General features: G+C 41.0%; 1 protein-coding gene across 2 annotated transcripts in view; it reads left to right on the plus strand.

Moving 5' to 3' along the window:
• LOC119594041 (putative ATPase N2B) overlaps positions 1-327 on the plus strand; it is a 10,018-nt gene that overhangs the window by 3,091 nt on the left and 6,600 nt on the right. For both annotated transcript variants that reach the window (XM_037943070.1, XM_037943071.1), the window contains exon 3: positions 3-173. In XM_037943070.1, the coding sequence (XP_037798998.1) occupies positions 3-173 (171 nt within the window). The remainder of the gene's footprint in view (positions 1-2; positions 174-327) is intronic.

Genomic DNA, 327 nt, shown 5'->3' on the forward strand with positions numbered 1-327 from the left:
AGGTTGGCACCTACATACCACCACCACCTCCTGGGCTTTTAAGAAAGTTCCTCGGATGGCAGAACAAGGTGACGCCACCGAAAGGGGTGTACATCTGGGGGAAAGTAGGCACGGGTAAAACAATGCTTATGGACCTCCTGTATGAATGTGCTCCGGGTGAAAAGAAGAAGAGGGTATGTATTTGAGTTTGCCTTGTTTTGTCTTAAGAATGTTTTTTAGTATTTGTTTGTAGCTTGTGTTATGATTTCTAGTGTGGTTGATTCTTGTTATCATTGGTTTTAAAGGAAAATGGATAGGTTTGCTGTATATTAAAGAACTTTTTTCCGA

Source organism: Penaeus monodon, chromosome 33, assembly GCF_015228065.2.
Source record: "Penaeus monodon isolate SGIC_2016 chromosome 33, NSTDA_Pmon_1, whole genome shotgun sequence".
Taxonomy (NCBI): Eukaryota; Metazoa; Arthropoda; class Malacostraca; order Decapoda; family Penaeidae; genus Penaeus; species Penaeus monodon.